At 40.3% G+C, this 16,200-nt stretch overlaps 1 protein-coding gene across 1 annotated transcript in view; it reads right to left on the reverse strand.

The window, feature by feature from the left end:
- Positions 1-1,242: 1,242 nt before the first annotated feature.
- The window catches only part of plcl1 (phospholipase C like 1), a 114,580-nt gene continuing 99,622 nt past the window's right edge, over positions 1,243-16,200 (reverse strand). The window contains exons 9-12 of the mRNA XM_044131117.1: positions 14,765-14,968; positions 12,278-12,353; positions 11,024-11,133; positions 1,243-7,511 (exon numbers count right to left, since the gene is read on the reverse strand). Of these exons, the coding sequence (XP_043987052.1) occupies positions 7,314-7,511; positions 11,024-11,133; positions 12,278-12,353; positions 14,765-14,968 (588 nt within the window). The 3' untranslated portion in view covers positions 1,243-7,313. The remainder of the gene's footprint in view (positions 7,512-11,023; positions 11,134-12,277; positions 12,354-14,764; positions 14,969-16,200) is intronic.

A 16,200-nucleotide genomic window follows, 5' to 3' on the forward strand; every position in this document is an offset into this window, starting at 1 on the left:
AGAAACATGTTGGCCAAATTAAATAATTCTTTTAGGTTTTTCACTTTTACTTTAGGTTACAACTGAAGGACTCAAAGTTTGCATGTTCTACCTGTGTATGAGTATATCTATATATCCTCTAACATTCCCAAAATATACATGTTGTCGTTGAATGGATGATACTATTTAAAATGTCAGACTTTGGTTTTTTGAAGTGATTGAATATGAGTGGATGACAGCAGATTGTCTGAGAGGAGTTTGACTGACTATATGGTGATGTTTGGCTCCCCCTGCTGGTGAGACAGGGTTACATCAAGCAGAGTTATTCTCAGAGTTAGTGAAGAAGATAATAACTCTTAGTAGTACCTTCTAAGAGTTTAGTGAATAAATCTGCCTATAAATCTGTAAAAAAATAAAACAGTTATAGTTTATAGTTTTATATAGTTTATAATTCTTTTTTACTCTGTTGTCTTTGCTTCCTTTACTCTCCATCTGTCTATCTGTTTACATTTAATACTCTTAATAACTAGAAGTGGCTCTCAACAGCCTACACTGCCTGGTAAAGTTACATTATGTAACCTTTATATAAAAAAATTGTTTTTTACATATTAAACTGTCACAAAATGGTGACAGTTTAATATCAGACAGATATTCTGTGAAAAGATGGATCCCCTCCAGCTACCGGTGCTGTTTTTTTGTGTGTGTGTGAAGAAATACACCATGCAAAACAAGAACAACCAATCAGACGCAGTGTTAATCACCTTGTATCTGTGCTGGTCATTGTGGAGAAATGACTTACAGGAAAACTGCTTCTCTGCCGTCACCACTGGCTAATTAGCCTTAGCATCCGTACAAGGTCTGCTATCAGGAAGAAGCTGTAGTGAAGCATGAGAGCAGCTGGAGGGGGCAGTGAGCAGCCGCATCCAAGGTTGATTGACAGCACTAAGACCAGTCCTTTTATATTTCATTTTAAAATTTTCCTCCTTTCAAACAAACTTAATGACACCAATTTAGCTTTATAAATGATCAGTTAAAAATCGCTTTAGTTTGATTATTTATATTTGATGATGATATGCATTGTATGCTTTTAAGCCAAAAATATTTTAGCTTTAAAGAACGTCTTTCTACAATGAGAACGAATGGCAGCTTTACAGAGAGGTGAAAGGAAACAAGATGACTTCAGGGGAAAAAAAGAACTTTATTCTTATCAGTCTGGAATAAATACTTTTGTTATATTTGATCATTTTCATCAGATAGAAAACACAGTAGCTTTAAAATAAAAACAAGATCTAGTTAATTCATTATATTTATTTGTCATTTAAACACACTTCAATAAATAGCTTTGCTTCTTCTTTTGTTCTTTAATTATACAAAAAACAAACTGTGAGAACAGCGGAGGGAACAACAATGGGTTAAAGGTCAGCAGAGTAGACACGGGTCGACACAAACACCTGCAGAGGCCACGGCGACACACAGACTAAAAACCGTTACAGATTTCCAAATGTTCACACACGTTAGTCCACAGCACGATGGCAGCTACACACCACGTTCCAGTGAGTCTATTAGAGCACGAGTCTGCACAGACGTGTCGTCGTACAGCAACTGAAGATCACAATCAGAGTGAGTCCATAAGACACGCGGCTAACAGAAAGGCTGCGGCACCCCGATCTCATCCTCCCACCACAGACATGTCCTCTGGTTTACTCAGCCTGATGTGCTTCCCATCTGTGTGTGTGTGTGTGTTGTGAGAGTTTAAAGTTGAACAGATTTGCATTTCCCAGCACAATAACAACAAGGTCAATAGCCATCAACATGATCAATATTAGTCTAATTTTTGTGAGGTAACTTAGTTGACATGCAGTGATCAAACCTCACTTCAAGAAACCAATAAAAAGAGACAAGTTTATATATAATCAAACATTTTTGGTAGAGACCAAGTACAGCTTTGTTGTAATTAATAAATGCATTTTTGTGACAAGAAATTTTTAACAACAGCACCGAGACTAGACTAAATGACAAATCTACAGGTTCTTAACTGCATATTAATGTATTACTGAACCTCGGCACTGCTGTTCACGTGCCTGATCATAAACATTGGTTTCATAATTAAAATTTTGGAGTTGAACAAAAACTCAGATGTGTGGTTCCTCTGGGTTCCATTCTTGGGTTACTTTTGTATTCAATTTCTACAGGTTAGGTTATGGAATATTACAGGATCTCTATGCTGAAGTCATGCAGCTTCATAGTTTTGTGTTATTGCAGAATCATCATTTACAGTGACTCAGTATTTGGCTTCATGAAATTAAAGAGTTAGAAATTCCTCTAGTTTCATACAGAAATGCAGAAGTCAACAATTTTGGAGTTGATAGAGAAAGATTTGAAATGCTAAGAATGATCTAATCTGATCCTTAATTCTGCAATAAACTTCATTAAAAACAAAGATTGCGATGCTTATTGTTTATGCATCATTCATTTATTAATTTATTGAAGGTTTCTATTCCTTAATTTTGTAAATGTATTTCTTTTAATGTATTTCCTTGCTGCTGCACAGCATTAATGCAAACACAACAGTCTCACCGATAGGAAGCTCACCAGGCTGAAAAAAATCCTGACTGATCTCACAGTTTCACGTCAATTTGCCGCTTTCATACGGATCAGCAGCGAGGCGCCTCGGGGATCGGGGTGCGTCAGTCAGTTACAGGTGAAACACAGAAATATATTCACTCACTGAGGCAGAAAAGCACTGCACTCAGCTGCAGACCAGGGTTTGTTTTTTTTCATCAAAAATACTGCAAAGAGAACATGTGACTGAGCAAAACGTGTGGGACTGTTTGTTCGTCTGTGTGAAAGTCCTAGAGAGCAGGAGAGACGATGCCTTTTCTTTTAAATTTTGGGTGCTAGCATGAAAACAACTAAACTCTGCAGCTGTGATGAATTACACTCTGATTATCATGGGCTGCACATTTTTATACCAAGAATTTTAGGAATTTAAACCCAATGATGTGATTGGCAGTCCACTGTCTGTGTGAGAAAGGAAGGACTCTGAGTGAATTTATGGTCAAAGTAGCTAAAGATATCTACGGTCTGCCTTTCATACAGCAGCCACGCGAAAAATTAAGTTAACCGACGTTGGAAAACCATAAAACTACAGATTCACTAAGTACTTTGTTGGCAACCAGAATTAGTTGATTCTAGGTTGTATTCACTCTGAGCGATGGCTGGTCATCCTGAACTGATACAACAGAGCAGGACATCGACTGGTCGTTTGGAAAAGGAGCTCTCTGCCACTGTGGCAACTCAAGTCTTGGCACGATGAAAAGGGAAACACCAGGTGACATCACACCCCGGAAAATGTCTGTTGGTAGCTTCGCTAGCAACGGATATTGTGTTGTACCATGGCAGATCCAAGTGTTCACTCCTGGTGAAGTGTAGCAATTCTGGCCGCTAAGGATAAGAGTTGCAGAAATTTACCGATTTTCACCAAAAGCGGTTAATTCGATGCTGGAGATGGGAGATAGTTCACATTAGGTTCACATTAGGCACACCTTGTTAGCTGCACAGCTACCGGTCACTGAGGCGCTTCAGTGCGTCGGTGACAACATGACATCCTTCCACTGAACAGCTGCCGTTTGCTGACCAACATATATCCTTCAGTGGCTCCAAAACCCACAAAATTTGTAATACGGCAAATACATATAGAAATCATTTGGTTATTCTAATATTTTTGCTTTATGTTATTTCTTTTCGACACAAGTTCTGATGTGCCGCGGAACCAGAGCTGGATCAGAACATAAAATGCTGGTAAACTGAGCAAAAGCAAGCTGGGACTGCTGGAACCTCAGACTGATAAAACTAATTTAAAAGGTTTATTTCACTTGTTTCACTTGTCTGAACGATTTAAGACAAAGTTGCTTGGTTTGGAATGGTCCATGTTCTCAAGAGAAAACAGACTATTATCTGTTTGTAATGCTAATAGCAAAATCCAACTGTAGAATCTGTTTAAGGTAAAAAGATAAGAATGACTATTCTCTTACATCAGGTAAAATTAGTATCAGTAGGTTGAAACTTAATGAAAAACAGATGAGAAATCATTGATCTCAGTGTTTTTGGATTCCATTCATTTCAGTGGCTCTGCTGCTCAGTACCTGTCACTACTGAAACACTGAGCTCTCTCTCTTCCTCACTTGTCACACTTCATTTTGCTTCTCCTCTCTCTAAACTGAAAAATGACTGAAAATAAGCTCTACTTTAACTGGGAATTTTCTAATTACTGTCCCCCCCAGCAGCCACCCGTCTTCCCTCGCCGCCCCTGAGGCGGAGGTGAACCGCCATCGTTTTCTCGGTCTCCACCAGCCGGCGCCCCCAGCACAACACGGAAGGTTAACACTGCAGACGAACAGCTCTGTGAGCTCCAGAAGCCTCCCGTCCTCCCGGAAAGGCGTTGCGTCTCGCCTCGCCGCTCCGGGTTCAGTAGAGGTCTCCCAAACACTTGTCTGCTTCGCTGGGTCGGAGAGCAAATAAACCCGGCAGCGGCTGCCAGCCGGAAATCACGGCGGACGCGAGCGCAGCTGCACGAGCGCACGACCCCAGGCCTCCAGTGAGTCAGGATGGTATTAATAGACCAGAACCAGCAGGTGCTGTCACTGTGTCTACCGCTCGCAACCAATTATGAAGCCCTGCAGGTCCACCTGCAGACCAACACAACCCAGCAGAAGTTAATCCACAGTGAGTTCCATCGCCTTCTTCCTGCTGTCACCTTTGCTCTGCCTCCGTTGTGTGCTTTCCGCTTTAACCCTCCTCGCCGTCTTGGCACGAATTACAGGAGGCCATGTGTTAAAGCGCAAGCGCGGTCAGTGCCGCCCCGCTGGACCGCGCACAGGGTAAAAAGAGCTTGCGGTGTTAAATGGATCCCGCCTCTTACGGCCGCGGGAGGGTTAAAAAGCTTCCTAAACACACACAGACACACGCACACACGTTAACGGGTCAGAGTCATGTGGTGGCTGTGAGTCAGCACATCAGCTCAGTCTCTGCTGCCTCAGCCTCAGGCAGCGAGGCCATGGAGAGAGCGGCGGTCGTCCTGGGTGTTTGTTTCAGCCCAGGGGTTAAAAACAATCGTCTGCTTTGAAATGCCACCGACTTCATGACGGTTTAATACGAACCCAACATCTTCCACACAACATCTTTTTAGTTCCACCATTTGAACTTGAACAATAGTAATTTAATCATGTAATCTTTTTACATGATTACATTTCCCCTAAAGCTATTCATTTAACTTTTACAAAATGTTTTTTTTTTTCATATTCATTAAAACTGTCACCATGTCATGACTTTATGTTATGAGACAGATAATCTGTGATAAAAATGGAGCTCCTCCATCTCCTCCCAGAGCTACTATTGTGGTCTGCAAAAATGCACTGCTTCTGGTCAAAAACAACCAATCAGAGCCAGGAGGAGGAGATTAGTGCTGTCAATCATCCTCCTGTACGCTGCTCAGTTTGGTAATGGTGGAAAAACAACATACTGTCACAGAAAAACTGTTCATCCGCCATCACTGGAGGCCATGCTAAGTAGCCTTAGTATTGGTGGCAGGCTCTGTTGTGATGAACCTGCTGTAGCTTAGCAAAAAGCAAGGGGGAGGGGATGAGCACTAGGGTGATTGGCAGCACTGAGACCCTCCTCCTGGCTCTGATTGGCTGTTTCTGGCTCCGTGATGTTTTTCTGTTGTTAGTACTGGGAGAAGGCAGAGAATGATCTTTTTCACACATTGTCTATCTCAGACCATTGTGATAGCTTCAAGAAATAAGTAAAAAAAACAACATTCCTTTCTAAAAGTTACATACCGCAGCTTTATATATGAAGTATGTAACTTTTATAAAAGATCGCCACTGGATGTTTGTATGTTTATAAAGGCAGAAAAAAGCCTAATGAAAACAAATTCTGCGCTACAAAAAGCGCCCATCTGCACCACCTTCATACGCTGGCAGGCCAGGTTTGTACCGTTACTGAACTGAGATTGTGGAACAACACATCATTTACTCCCTGTACACACTTTGGATACGTCTTCCTCTTGCTGTTTTCTTTGCGACTCTCTGTTTTTGGCGTGTGACGATCATTTGGTCCACAGAGACGTGTTAAGAGTGAGGTTCAGTTTGGTTCTGAGTCGAGTTTGGTTAAAGCACAACAATGTAAGAGTAGAAAAGTTACCGCATTAAAAAGATGCACGCATGATTCACGTCGGCTTATGGGTCCAGAAACACGGCCGGAGGTAACACACCATCCACACACACACTGCAGCAGACATGTTGTTCTGCAGTTCTGGCTAACCACGAAACGATTTCATGAAGAGGTGGACTGATCCACCAACAGCCCAGATGATGCCTTCAGAGCCTGTTGGTAAATCGAAGTTATTCTCCAAACCTTGTTAGTGACTCCTGATATGTTCCATAATGCTTATGAGAATAAATAAATATAAATAGTACCTTGCAAATGTATGCATTTTCGATCAGTACTCTAATACCCCACACTGTAAATGACTCTAAACACACCACCTACATGATAACATGGTCTTGTGGATTGGATGTTTTCTTTTAGTGGGACGTCCGATCTGACTGACCTTCATGCATTTTGCAAAGATAGAGAATAATTTTAGTCTAGATGCCTAAAGCTGGTAGAGACGCACTGCTGAATACTTTATGATGTAGCAGAAGGTTCAACATTGAACTGAACACCAACACACACTTTAGATCTGAAACTTTGAATGTTTGCGCTTCCACGTCATAATTATGAAATACTCTGTGTTGTTCTGTCCGGTGTAATCCCAATAGAGCTCATCCGATTGGCTGGAATGTGGCAAAACAGGAACATGAATACTTTTGCAAGGCACTGTAAACCTGAACGCTTCACCTTCATTTCAGTGAAATCCTAACAGGACAGAGAGGGTTAGTTATGTAGCTAACGGTTAATGTTGATGTTGATAACTGGGTTTTGTTCTCAGTGTTAAGCATCAACTGCAGGAACAGCTACCAACAAAAGCAGAAACCTGTGAGTGAATGAGTTGAGCAGTGAAAGTCTTCAGTCTGTTCTCACATCGACAACACAGTGAGGACACACAGGTAGATCTGGACAGCTGAGGCCGCTCTACATTCATCTCCAACACACTGACCTGATCACCGCTCCACCTCTGTCAGTGCCCCCTGCTGGCCGGCCCGTCACCACCACAGTAAGGCCTCAGTCTACCACACGGCTTAAAGGGATACTCCGCCAGAAAGCATAAACCCCACCCCACCCCGGGTCCTTCACGAGTTTCTTTTCATCGGCGTGTTTAAATGCAGGTGTCAGACGCGTCCGTTGCCGTGCGTGCTGCTCCGTCGCCCCGACGCCGGGTGGGAGGAGTAGTGCAGCTCGGCGGTGGAGAAGCTGTTGGAGGAGCTGGAGGAGGAGGAGGTGAGTCCGCAGGCTTCGCAGGCCAGAGCCAGCTGCCGCAGGGCGTCCAGGGAGTCCATCTTAGCTCCACGCAGCAGGTCGCTCTGACCCTGAAACACACAGAGACGTGACTCAACTCTGGTTTGAGAAAAATGACTCACAAGTCTTTGACTTTTTCACATTTTGTTACATTGCAAATACAAACTTCAGTGTATTTAATGGAGGGAAATGGAAGATGACATGATTTTAAGTCAGACTGTTCTATCAACACACACGCAGGTTTACTTTGTGCCAAAGTTGTTAGGGTTGTTATTATAATGTGATAATACCAACTCCACTCTAATAAATATTTCAAAGTCTGTAAATATGGCAGGATATATAGGTGAACATGATCAATAAAATTGTCATTCATGCATCACCAGTGTTAGCTAGGCTGCTTCATTTGCCTTGTTAGCATCTGGACAGCAGATAGAAAGAAATGTAATTTTCTATATGAACAATTATGTAATATTTTTAATGTTCTGTGATATATTGGTAATATTGTGTTTTTTAACTGAACAATGTCAAATATAGTAAATTAAGTATGAAAATTAGCTGCTACATGTTTATTAGGTAATTTTACAGTTCTAGCCTACATGTGTCTCTACTTATCTATTTCCTTTAATACTTTCCTCTCAGCTTTTCAGTCTGGTTCACTTAATATTTTTGTTAAATTTACTTAATTAATGTAGTAATTTGACTTAGATGGTTCATTCAGATGTAGTTGAAAATATTACTTACAATATCACTTATTAAAAATTCTTTATTATAACCTCTTGAAGGGTATTAAAAAACAGTAGATGAGAAAGTAAAAACATTGCAGTCTGTTTTTTTTCTTTCTTTTTTTTCATTACTGGAATTTATTGTGGCAACAATAAATAAAATATCTAAAAAAGACAAGAAATTTTTCACCTTAAATGACCAAAGTTACGATAAAGGATCCAGGCCTCACAGTCAGGATGGTGCATTCAGGAGAACTCGTCAAGTTTTCTGTCAAATTGGGATTTACATGTAGGCTGAAAAGTTCAGTTTAGGTCTCAGCTGACCAGGCCATCTTCCTCCACATCTTTAATTATTATGTCTTCAGGAACTAGAATCAAACGTGACTTTATTGATCTCCTGCTGCCTCACTATTTCTGCCACCACTTGGAGGCAGCAACACCAGTTGTTTCTGCAGCTTTTTCTTCATCCAGTTTGCGTCTCCTCTGTCTCTCTCTCTCTCCTGAGCCTCCCTGACTGTGACCTGGATATCTGGATCTGAGCTGAATATTTGGATGGATTTCTCAGTTCCTAAAATGCACGTGGCGGAAGGAGCACTGAGATTAGAGGAGGCTTACTGCAGGCGCTCTAACCCAGGATATATCAGTGTGCCTCCAACAGCCGTATTTTCAGCATCCACAACATCTAAAGGGGAACTTCACAAATTTCATTTCACGCTTATCTGACAGAAATAACCACATGCAGCTCTACGCTGCCACAGGAAGCAAAATAAGGAGCAACTGTCACTTCTTCTCTCAGTTATTATGATTTCCACAGGCTTCTGAATTTTCAGCCTCTCCATATTTTTGGACATTTGTCATTTGGTGTTTCAGCTGGCAGCAAAGAGGCGATACATGCAAGAGCTTAGGAATAGAATTCATCTGCCGAAAAACAAATGTCATATTTTTTTTCTGTTATAACCACAAACTTTAAAGTCTTGGGGAATTTTTTATGACAGACCATTACAGTGTGGGGCAAGGCGTCCAAACTTGTTGTAAAATGGGACAAAATCATAAACTCAAGAGCACTCAAGGCCAAAACATTAAAACATTTTAAAAAAGCTAAAATCAGACAAATACATCAATCACACCACAACAACCTCAATGACATCTCCTAACTGAACACAGAAAATAGACGATTTTTTTGTAAATCATTGCAGGTCCAAATGGTTTCTCATGTTTTCCTTATTTAAACAAAGGCAACCACCTAAACCCAAAAAGAGTCTATTCTCGGCAATAAAAATGTGATTTAGGTCACCTTTAAAAAAAAAAAAAAACTCTTAGTAATGTAATTATAAGATTTGGGTGGACATTGGAAAATTTTGGTTTTTGAGAAACCAACATTTTCCGTCAGTTTTGAGAAAACTCTTGGTTTTTGCATAAAGTTTTGGCGTTCGGATGAGGTGGGGTTTTTTTGTGGCTGTATTAATACTAATTTATTTTTGCAAAACATTAATAGAAGCAATTTCTACCATCGCATGAGTCACATGATCAACAACTGGATGTTGCTGCTAGTGCAAACCACAAAGAAGACGACAACAGGAAGTGACTGGAGGATGAGGACGGACCATGTTTTTAACGACTTACCGCAAAAACAAACCTGCAACAATGGAGATAAAGTTTTGTGTATTTTTGTAATGGAACCATAGCTAGTGACTACTTATCACCTTTTAAATGTTTAACATGTTCCTATTGTCAAATGATCATTTTTTGGGGGGGTTTCTTAGTGGTACCATCATGTTTGTCCAGGCTTGTTTCATTAGTTTTCTTTTTTAATGATTCTTCTGAACCATATTTTGAAACAATACCTGATTTTCATTGGTTCATTTTCAGTAATTGTTTTATTTGTTATTACTGTTGTCAGTTATTTCAGTCATTTTGATCATTTCCAGAGGGGAACCAATAATTCTCTCCATGTGTGTAAAAAGCTGCAGTGAAGCTCTCTTGATGTAACAGTAGATTTTTCTTGCTGCTCCATGTCAACACATTTAGACCAGCTGCCATTTGTTATGAAATTCTCTTGTTATGATAACCTTAAATAAAAACTCTCTGAATTTCATTGAGTGGTGGTATTTATGTCATGATTTAACTGTGCTCATGTTGAATAAATCCAATTTGTTCTACTGCAGCTAAGACAGAACCTTGATTACCATGTGTGGATTTAATGAAAATACAGAATAAACATGCGCTTTATTTAGTATTAGTTTATAACAGACATGCTGCTTGTTACTTGCTAACTTTAGTTAATTAATGTTAGCTACTAACTAAAGTTTAGTTAGCACCTTTAGTTAGTAATTTGCTGCCTTTATTTAGCAGAGACTCCAGCTTCTGTAATTATAGCAAGTAATTTTAGTTAATGTTTTTAGGTTACACTGTTACCAACGATAGGTGGCGCTCTTTTAGTGTCCACATCACAATCGGGAGGACTGAATAGAAAGCAGGAGCCAGAAACTGTTTTGATGAAGTCATTTTCTTTTTATATAAATAGTTTCAAGTCAAGAAATGAAAATAGAATAATAAAAGTGAAGCTTTGGGTGTCTTTTAAGTAATTGCAACATATTTAGATTTATTAAACAAGCTTAAGTTATGCTCACTGAAATGGCACAGGTTAAAGTCACTCAATCAGCTACTTTAATGAAAACAATAACGTTAAAGAAGAAATGTTGAGGCAACATTTCTTGAACTAAGGTGAACTAATCAGGTTTTACAGTGTAAGAGTAATGAAGCACACAGGAACTCATTGTGTATTGATTGGGTATTAAGCTGGTGCACTAAGCCCTCCACTCAGACTGAGCTTCCCCTCCTCCCAGTTTGTGTGCTGGTACCTTGAGCACGGTGATGTTCCAGGTGAAACTCTCCACTGCCTTGTTCAGCTTCCGTCCCTTCAGCCCCTCCTTCTCACAGAGCCGGGACAGATCCTCATGGAGGTCCATTCCTGACGAACACAAACGGGAAATAATGACAAAAATAACGTACACATTTGACAGCAGCACGTCTTGATGGGTGCGTTGTCATAGGAAACAGATAATGTTTCTGAAATTTGCATTGGTCCTCAAAGGTCAGCAGTGATCAGTGACAGTGAGTGGGTTTAAAAGCACATGCAGTGTTGCTACTGAATAAGTAAGTGCACCCGTGTAGCTTCATATGGACACGTCGCAGCGTGGCGACACACACACAGCGTACAGCCCCCCAGCTTCCTCTGGAGGCCAACGATGAGATGACCGCTACTGGTTTTCGCTATCTAGTTGGTAACATAATGCACCAAATCTTAAATGTAAGCATGACATATAAAAAAAATGACTAATTGTCAACAATACAACAACTAGATAACAAGGTCAGGAAAAGGTTTTCATTAAAAAAAATATTGAGGAAGAGGGGAGGTTAGTTATGCTAGCTTGACTTTGATAACCTTCAGACGTAGATGTGCTGCAGAATTCTGTTAGTTTTGGTTCAATTAACAAAAAAAGGTGATCCTCACACCAACTCTCTGACAGATTAGAGGTTGAGTAGCGGATTAAATTAGCTAATCTACCACAGAGAACATTTATTAATAATTGCAAAATAAATATCAAAACTGAAAACTGTGATGGACTGGATGTTCTGTTCTTTGTGTGGGAAAGGTTTGCGTGTTTTTTGGTGTCAGCTCCTGGTAGATTTGTGACAACAAGGCTATGAATGTATGAATTAACTGTTGTCAGTTAGTTACTATGTCAACAAGTCTATGTGTAGCAGACAGAAAAAAGAAGAATACGAGTGGTTTTGAATTGTTCTTAAATGGTTTCCTGTATTTGCCCTTTGCTGTGATGCAGTGCACTAAATGAATAACACCTACCTCTCCATGTTTCATTTTGTTAACAGCATTGTTCCACTACAGCAGCCCGGCTATGGATGGCATGTAAAGGAATCATCTTTTGCCCTCCGGAAATTGTGCATGCGTGAAATTTCCGGATGTAAACAGTAACATGCAACATGCCTACAGCACTTACTGCACTTCTGTCCAGCAGAGCAGTTAATACATCCATGACCCACTCAGTTCGGTGGGTGTTGATACATGCAGAGCTTCATGTCTTCAGATTTACCTTCCCTGTGCACCTGGTCGATCCTCTCCTGAACACCGTCTGCGTTCTCAATCAGCTGTTTCTGGGCGGAGATCATCTGAGAACAGAGAGAGAGGATGAGCTCACAGAACATTTAGTTTGGTGTTGATTCAGAGGTCCCGCGTCACTGATCAACAAGAATGTGAAGTCTATTCTGTTTCCCTGACAAACATGTTATTATTTTAAAAAAATTTAATTCTTTATGCTCATGTGTTACTTTCTCTTTCTTTCAGAGTCCCATCATCAGTTAGGAGTGCTGTAAATGGTGCCATGGAAATAAACGTGCCTTGCCTTAATCAAGTTTTGTGGATGGAAATAAAAAGACTACGTTCTGGCACACACCCCCACACACACACACACATCCCCCCCACACACACACACAAAGGAGATAGTAATCCAGTTCACTCAGGAAGGGTGAAGAGTTGTTTTCTAAGAGTGCAGGTGACACCAGCAGTTACTTCCTGACTCTGACCTGCTGGCTTCACATCCACACACACACACACACCCACACACACACTGCTAACTGAACAGCTACAGCAGGCCGCTCAGGAAGAGAAGCTCTGTGTGTTTCAAGGTGTGTGTAGGTGTGAATAACTGACAACAGGTGGGAGAGACTCGGCTGCAGCAGGAGATGGAGGGAGTAGGAAGAGGTGCAGCTGGCAGTCCCACTGTGTGTGTGTGTGTGCTCGTGCGTGTGTGGGCGTGTGTGACAGGAAGTATGTGGGTGATTGTTACATGCATGACACTGCAGTGTCATTCTACACATTTAATGCCTGAATAAAATGTGTTTCCAACCCTGATCCCATTAAATCAACCAGTAACAAAATTGAAGATAAATTCAAGAATAATTATAGAATGTGGGCGTGTGTGTGTATGGGGGTGGGGGGTGCATGCATGTTTGTGTGTGTGTGTGTGTGTGTGTGTGTGTGTGTGTGTGTGTGTGTGTGAAAGGGTGAAGTGTTTTTCTAAGAGGTATGATAAAAATATGCTTCATTCAGCTTCTGGTTCCAGCAAAGTTTCATTTGAAACACATCCAGAGCTGTTATTAGCTAAAGTGACTGGTAGTCAGACTGCTGGAGCTTGAGAAAACAAGCACATCATTAGGCGTTTGGCGGACCCCAAAGTAAAGTCAAATTAGGGGCTTTAGTGGCTTAAATGGAATAAATTGCAGCCTGTGGAACTGATTACTTGTTTCCATTCCTCTCTAGGTCCATTTTAGGTAAACCTCAAAAACTATTCTAACAAAAGTGGGGAAAGGCTGATGTGATTTGATTTGATTTGAAAGTCACCATCAGTAAACTTAAGGCATCCAACTGCTGCAGCGCGCAAAGCAACGCGCAGAGGGGCCAGCGCTGTGATTGGTCCAGCTTTAAATGCATAAACTATAAACCTATCTTCTATAATCATATCTCTTAGGCCAAAACAAAATCAAGTATGGAAAGCCACCAGGCCTATAATACTGTATACTGGGGGAAACCCTGAACATATTTGATGATCTCAATGATGCCACTTAACAAGATGTAATGTCTGTTATTGGTTTTCACATCTGTTGACTATATGATGTGTTTATAATATATATGTTTTTTTATGTTTTCCCTGCTTCGTCTCGAAGGCGGAGCAAGGTCCATCCAGGCATTTTGCGCACCTGAATGGTTGCCATGGAGATTAAAGAGTTTCTCAAACATGAATGAAATAATCAAAGCAACTCTCCATGCATGTTTTGATAAGAAAATAACATTATAACATAAGCTCGAAAAAGTGGATTTTATATGATAGTGCCCCTTTAAGGTTTAGGTTTGAGGTCGTTCTGGGTAATGGATAGATTCCTCAAAGTGACTCAACCTTTAAAAAGCTGGACTTAACCATGTATATTAATAATCTGATGGAAAAGCCTTCATCTGTGTGAAAAGTTCTTTCCATCAGAGGAGATAAAAAAAATCTTTGCAAAGCGGCTTTCGATCTGCATTAGTGATGACATTTCTACGTAAGAACCTTCATCCTTACTGAGAAACTGGAATCATGACAGTTTAAAACAAACACAAAGCACCACTGGGAATTGTCTCTTTCTCACTATTATTACCTATCAAGACTGGTACATTTGTTTTCTGTACAACAAGTCACTGTACAACAAAACACAGAGCAAGTTTCTGGCTGTAAAACGGGGAACAGTCGAGGATGTTTAAATGGTCGGTTGTGGCAGGTTTGCTGTGTGACCTCAAAGTGACCAATAATTCAATCAACAATTGGGAATTGCTTTTTCTCATGTAAATGTCTGTGTCATTGGTATTATTACAGTTGAGTGACAGGGCTGAGGCCACTGTAGTTCATTCAACTCAAAGCCCTGACAGCCCTGAGGAGAGCTTTGTGTCCTCAGACTGATCAGAAACACTTTCTTCAAATTTTTTTTTGGCAGCTGACAGATTAAAAAGCAGGATCTGGGTTGTTCTGGATGCGCTCTGACTTACTGACCGTGTCGTAGGCAGAGAGAAGCTTCCGGGTCGCCTCAGACAGGCTGACCTGAGGCTCCAGACAGGGGTAGCCCTCCCTGAGCACCATGGTGGCCCCCATGGCCCCCTCGGGGCTCTGGAGCCTCGTAGCCAGGCTCTGGATGCACTGCTTCAGTTTGGCCACAGTGGGGAGCCCACACTGGTCCTTGAAACCGGCGGTGGAGCACTGGGGAAGAAGAGTGGGACAGAGCTGGATCAGGTGGGCTTCTTCTCAAACAGAACTATGCTGAGTGACGACAGAAAAAAAGCTTTGACACACACACACACCCACACACACACTGCAAATCAAATCAATCACTTGACCTGTGAAATCAGTCTCGGCCAAGGTGGATTTATAGAACAATTTGACATCAAGCTGGAACAGAAAATCAACACATTTTAGACTGTAAAAAAACTTACCAAGTATTTCTGGTCTAATTTTTAGAGCAGATGTCTTGAAATAAGACAAAAGTAACATGAAAGTAGCCTTAAAGCACAGAAGTTGTTGCAATAATTGATAATCATTTTTTTGAAACTATTTTTGGGTGACATAATAGTAATTTCATAATAATGCAGGAGCACATTCTCAAAGTATCAATAAACTTTAAATTCTAATGAACATTTTATACTGGAACTGGAAGACATTTTTAATATCCAAAATAATACCAAAAAGTAAGCAACAAATAAAATAAAATCATTAAGTCTCTCTAAGCAAAATTGTCCTTCAAAAAAATGACTAGATTATTCCAAAGCACCAAATTGAAGACTTTTTTCATAAAGTTTTTGGTAGAAAAACAAATAAAAAAAAATAATAATAAATTATGCAAATTGAGATTATTGCGCGAATTTTAATTTATCATGTGATTAATTGATGTGTTGCTAACTGCAACAGGCCTACTTGTAACAAATTTTTCCCATGTTACAAGTGAAAAAAAGTCATCAATATTAAGGAATTACTGACTTAAAATAAGATGCTATATCTTGCTGAAAAGTTACTTGTATTATTTCAAGTGTACTAATATATTTACATTAAAAACCAGACCAAAAATACTTTCTTTTTTTTTTTTAAAGCATATGCACTGACTGACTAATATATTTGCATTGAAAACCAGACCAAAAATACTTTATTTTGTTTTTTTAAAGCATATGCACTGACTGATGGCACTTTTTAAATTTGGTTGTTCTTGTGACAATGACAATAAAGATCTATCTATCTATTTACTTGGGAACATGTTGTGTGTTTGTAGTGTACACGTTTTTAATTTGAAGTAGGTACAGCAGAAGTGGAAAGCCAGTTCTCAGTAACATTCTGGGTCAGCTCCTATTGAGCGAAGTGACTTCAGGCCTCAAACAGGAAAACGCTGCCACTGTGACTGAACGGTTTTGTCAACAGAAAAAGCTCCAACACGGCGGCTAATT

Source organism: Gambusia affinis, linkage group LG11 (genome assembly GCF_019740435.1).
Source record: "Gambusia affinis linkage group LG11, SWU_Gaff_1.0, whole genome shotgun sequence".
NCBI lineage: Eukaryota > Metazoa > Chordata > Actinopteri > Cyprinodontiformes > Poeciliidae > Gambusia > Gambusia affinis.